Source organism: Sinocyclocheilus anshuiensis, unplaced genomic scaffold, assembly GCF_001515605.1.
Source record: "Sinocyclocheilus anshuiensis isolate Anshui unplaced genomic scaffold, SAMN03320099.WGS_v1.1 scaffold1649, whole genome shotgun sequence".
NCBI classification, from domain to species: domain Eukaryota; kingdom Metazoa; phylum Chordata; class Actinopteri; order Cypriniformes; family Cyprinidae; genus Sinocyclocheilus; species Sinocyclocheilus anshuiensis.
The window spans coordinates 275,626-277,408 of record NW_015540982.1 but is presented as its reverse complement, the minus strand read 5'-3'; the positions used below and the strand labels follow the sequence as shown (position 1 = coordinate 277,408).

At 51.6% G+C, this 1,783-nt stretch overlaps 1 protein-coding gene across 2 annotated transcripts in view; it reads left to right on the top strand.

The window, feature by feature from the left end:
* The window catches only part of LOC107690132 (GTPase IMAP family member 4-like), a 7,402-nt gene that overhangs the window by 4,791 nt on the left and 828 nt on the right, over positions 1-1,783 (top strand). For both annotated transcript variants that reach the window (XM_016488365.1, XM_016488364.1), the window contains exon 2: positions 548-1,783. This exon ends at the window's right edge or, in 1 of these variants, runs on beyond it. In XM_016488365.1, the coding sequence (XP_016343851.1) occupies positions 548-1,783 (1,236 nt within the window). The remainder of the gene's footprint in view (positions 1-547) is intronic.

Here is a 1,783-nt window from a genome sequence, read left to right as displayed (position 1 = left end):
CATGTTCTGTTCAGTGGCTTGTTTATTTATTTGTTTGTAAGATCCAGACAGGTATATTTTTTAATATTTTATAATATTATTATAATTATATTATTTTTTATATTTTATTGTATATATCTTAAAAGGCACAAACCACATTGAATGTAGTATATAGTATACATTTCTGTACAAATAAATACTTTTTAATATATAAATATAATCAATAAAATGTTTTTTATTTACAATGATTTCTTATAATTACTTATAAATTTTTACTTATTTTAATTACATTTTTTGTTTTAATCCCTATTGTCTGTTAAGACAAGTATTTATAGTTTTGTGTGTGTGTGTGTGTGTGTGTGTGTGTGTTGTATTGTGTATTTCAATAGTCCAGTTCCTTTAAAGTGCAACATTTCAAACAAACGTAACGATGTTTGAAAGTAAGATTTAACGAGGATTTTTAAAAAGAGATTTTTTTATTGTTTGTAAGACCCCAGACAGGTTTACTACATTCTTAGGCATGTTGAAATAAAGATGATGATGAAGTGAACTCTGGGTCTGGTTCTAGATCATTCGAGCGGAGAGGAGGCGTTCGGTTCTGAGGAGGAAGAGCACGACAGATCGGAGCTGAGGCTCGTTCTGATTGGCCGCACAGGCTCAGGCAAGAGCGCCACAGGAAACACCATCCTAGGACGACGTCACTTCCTGTCCGCGCTGAGGGCGGGTTCGGTGACACGCGTGTGCGAGTGTGGCCGAACGGACGAGGATTCCAGCGGGACGATGAAGAGCATCCTCATCATAGACATGCCAGGATTTGGCGACACCCGGCTCGACGCGACTAGCGTTCACGCAGAAATCGCGAAATGCATTGCACTCACGGCTCCCGGGCCGCACGCCTTCCTGCTGGTGATCCCGCTCGGACGATACACGGCGGACGAAGATCAGGCTGTCGCGCAAATGCTGCGCGTGTTCGGCGAAGAGGCGCTCCGCCACACGGTGGTGCTGTTCACACGCGGAGACGAGCTGGACGATGACGGCGGGATCAAGAGCTTCCTCGAATCGGCTCCAGAGCGACTGAAGATACTTCTGCGCGACTGTGGCGGACGCTACTGCGTCTTCAACAACCACGAGCCAGAGAACCGTGCGCAAGTGAACACACTGCTAACGATTGTGGATAGCATGGGCGGAGCTTGTTACACCAACAGCGTGTTCCTGCACGCCGATCGCGCAATACGTGACGAGCAGCGGCGGCGCGGTCACAGCAGACGCCAGGCCCTGCGATCCGCGCTCAGTCGCGTCCGAAGCGAAGTCGCGCTCTCCGGGAAAGTTCTGGAGCGTGTGAAGGCGCTAGTCGCGGCGGGAGCCACCGGGATGGCGGTAGGAGCTGTTTTCGGAGCCGCAGCTCCTTTGTCAATTGCGGCGGGAGTCTCCGTGATGGGCGGCGGATCGGCGGCGGGAAGCGCAATAGTAGCGGCGGTGACCGGAAAGAGCGCGATGGCTCTGGGAGCAGCGACGGGCGGCGTTTTGGGAGGATCGGTGGGAGCGCTAGCAGGCGCGGAGGCCGTGGGAACGAGAGAAGCTGCGCTGGAAGCAATGCAGCAGGTGGGCGTGGTCGGCGCTGCGGTGGTGGGCGTGGCTGCAGGAGTGGGCGGAGCTGTAGGGGCGGGGTCAGCATTGGGGGCGGTGCTACAGGGAGGAGCAATAACTGCTGGCGAAACGGTTGCATCAAATGCGGTGGTTGCCGTGGGTAACGCCGGTGTGGGAACAACCGCGCGTATCCTGAGCACCGTCGGCGAGATCGGAA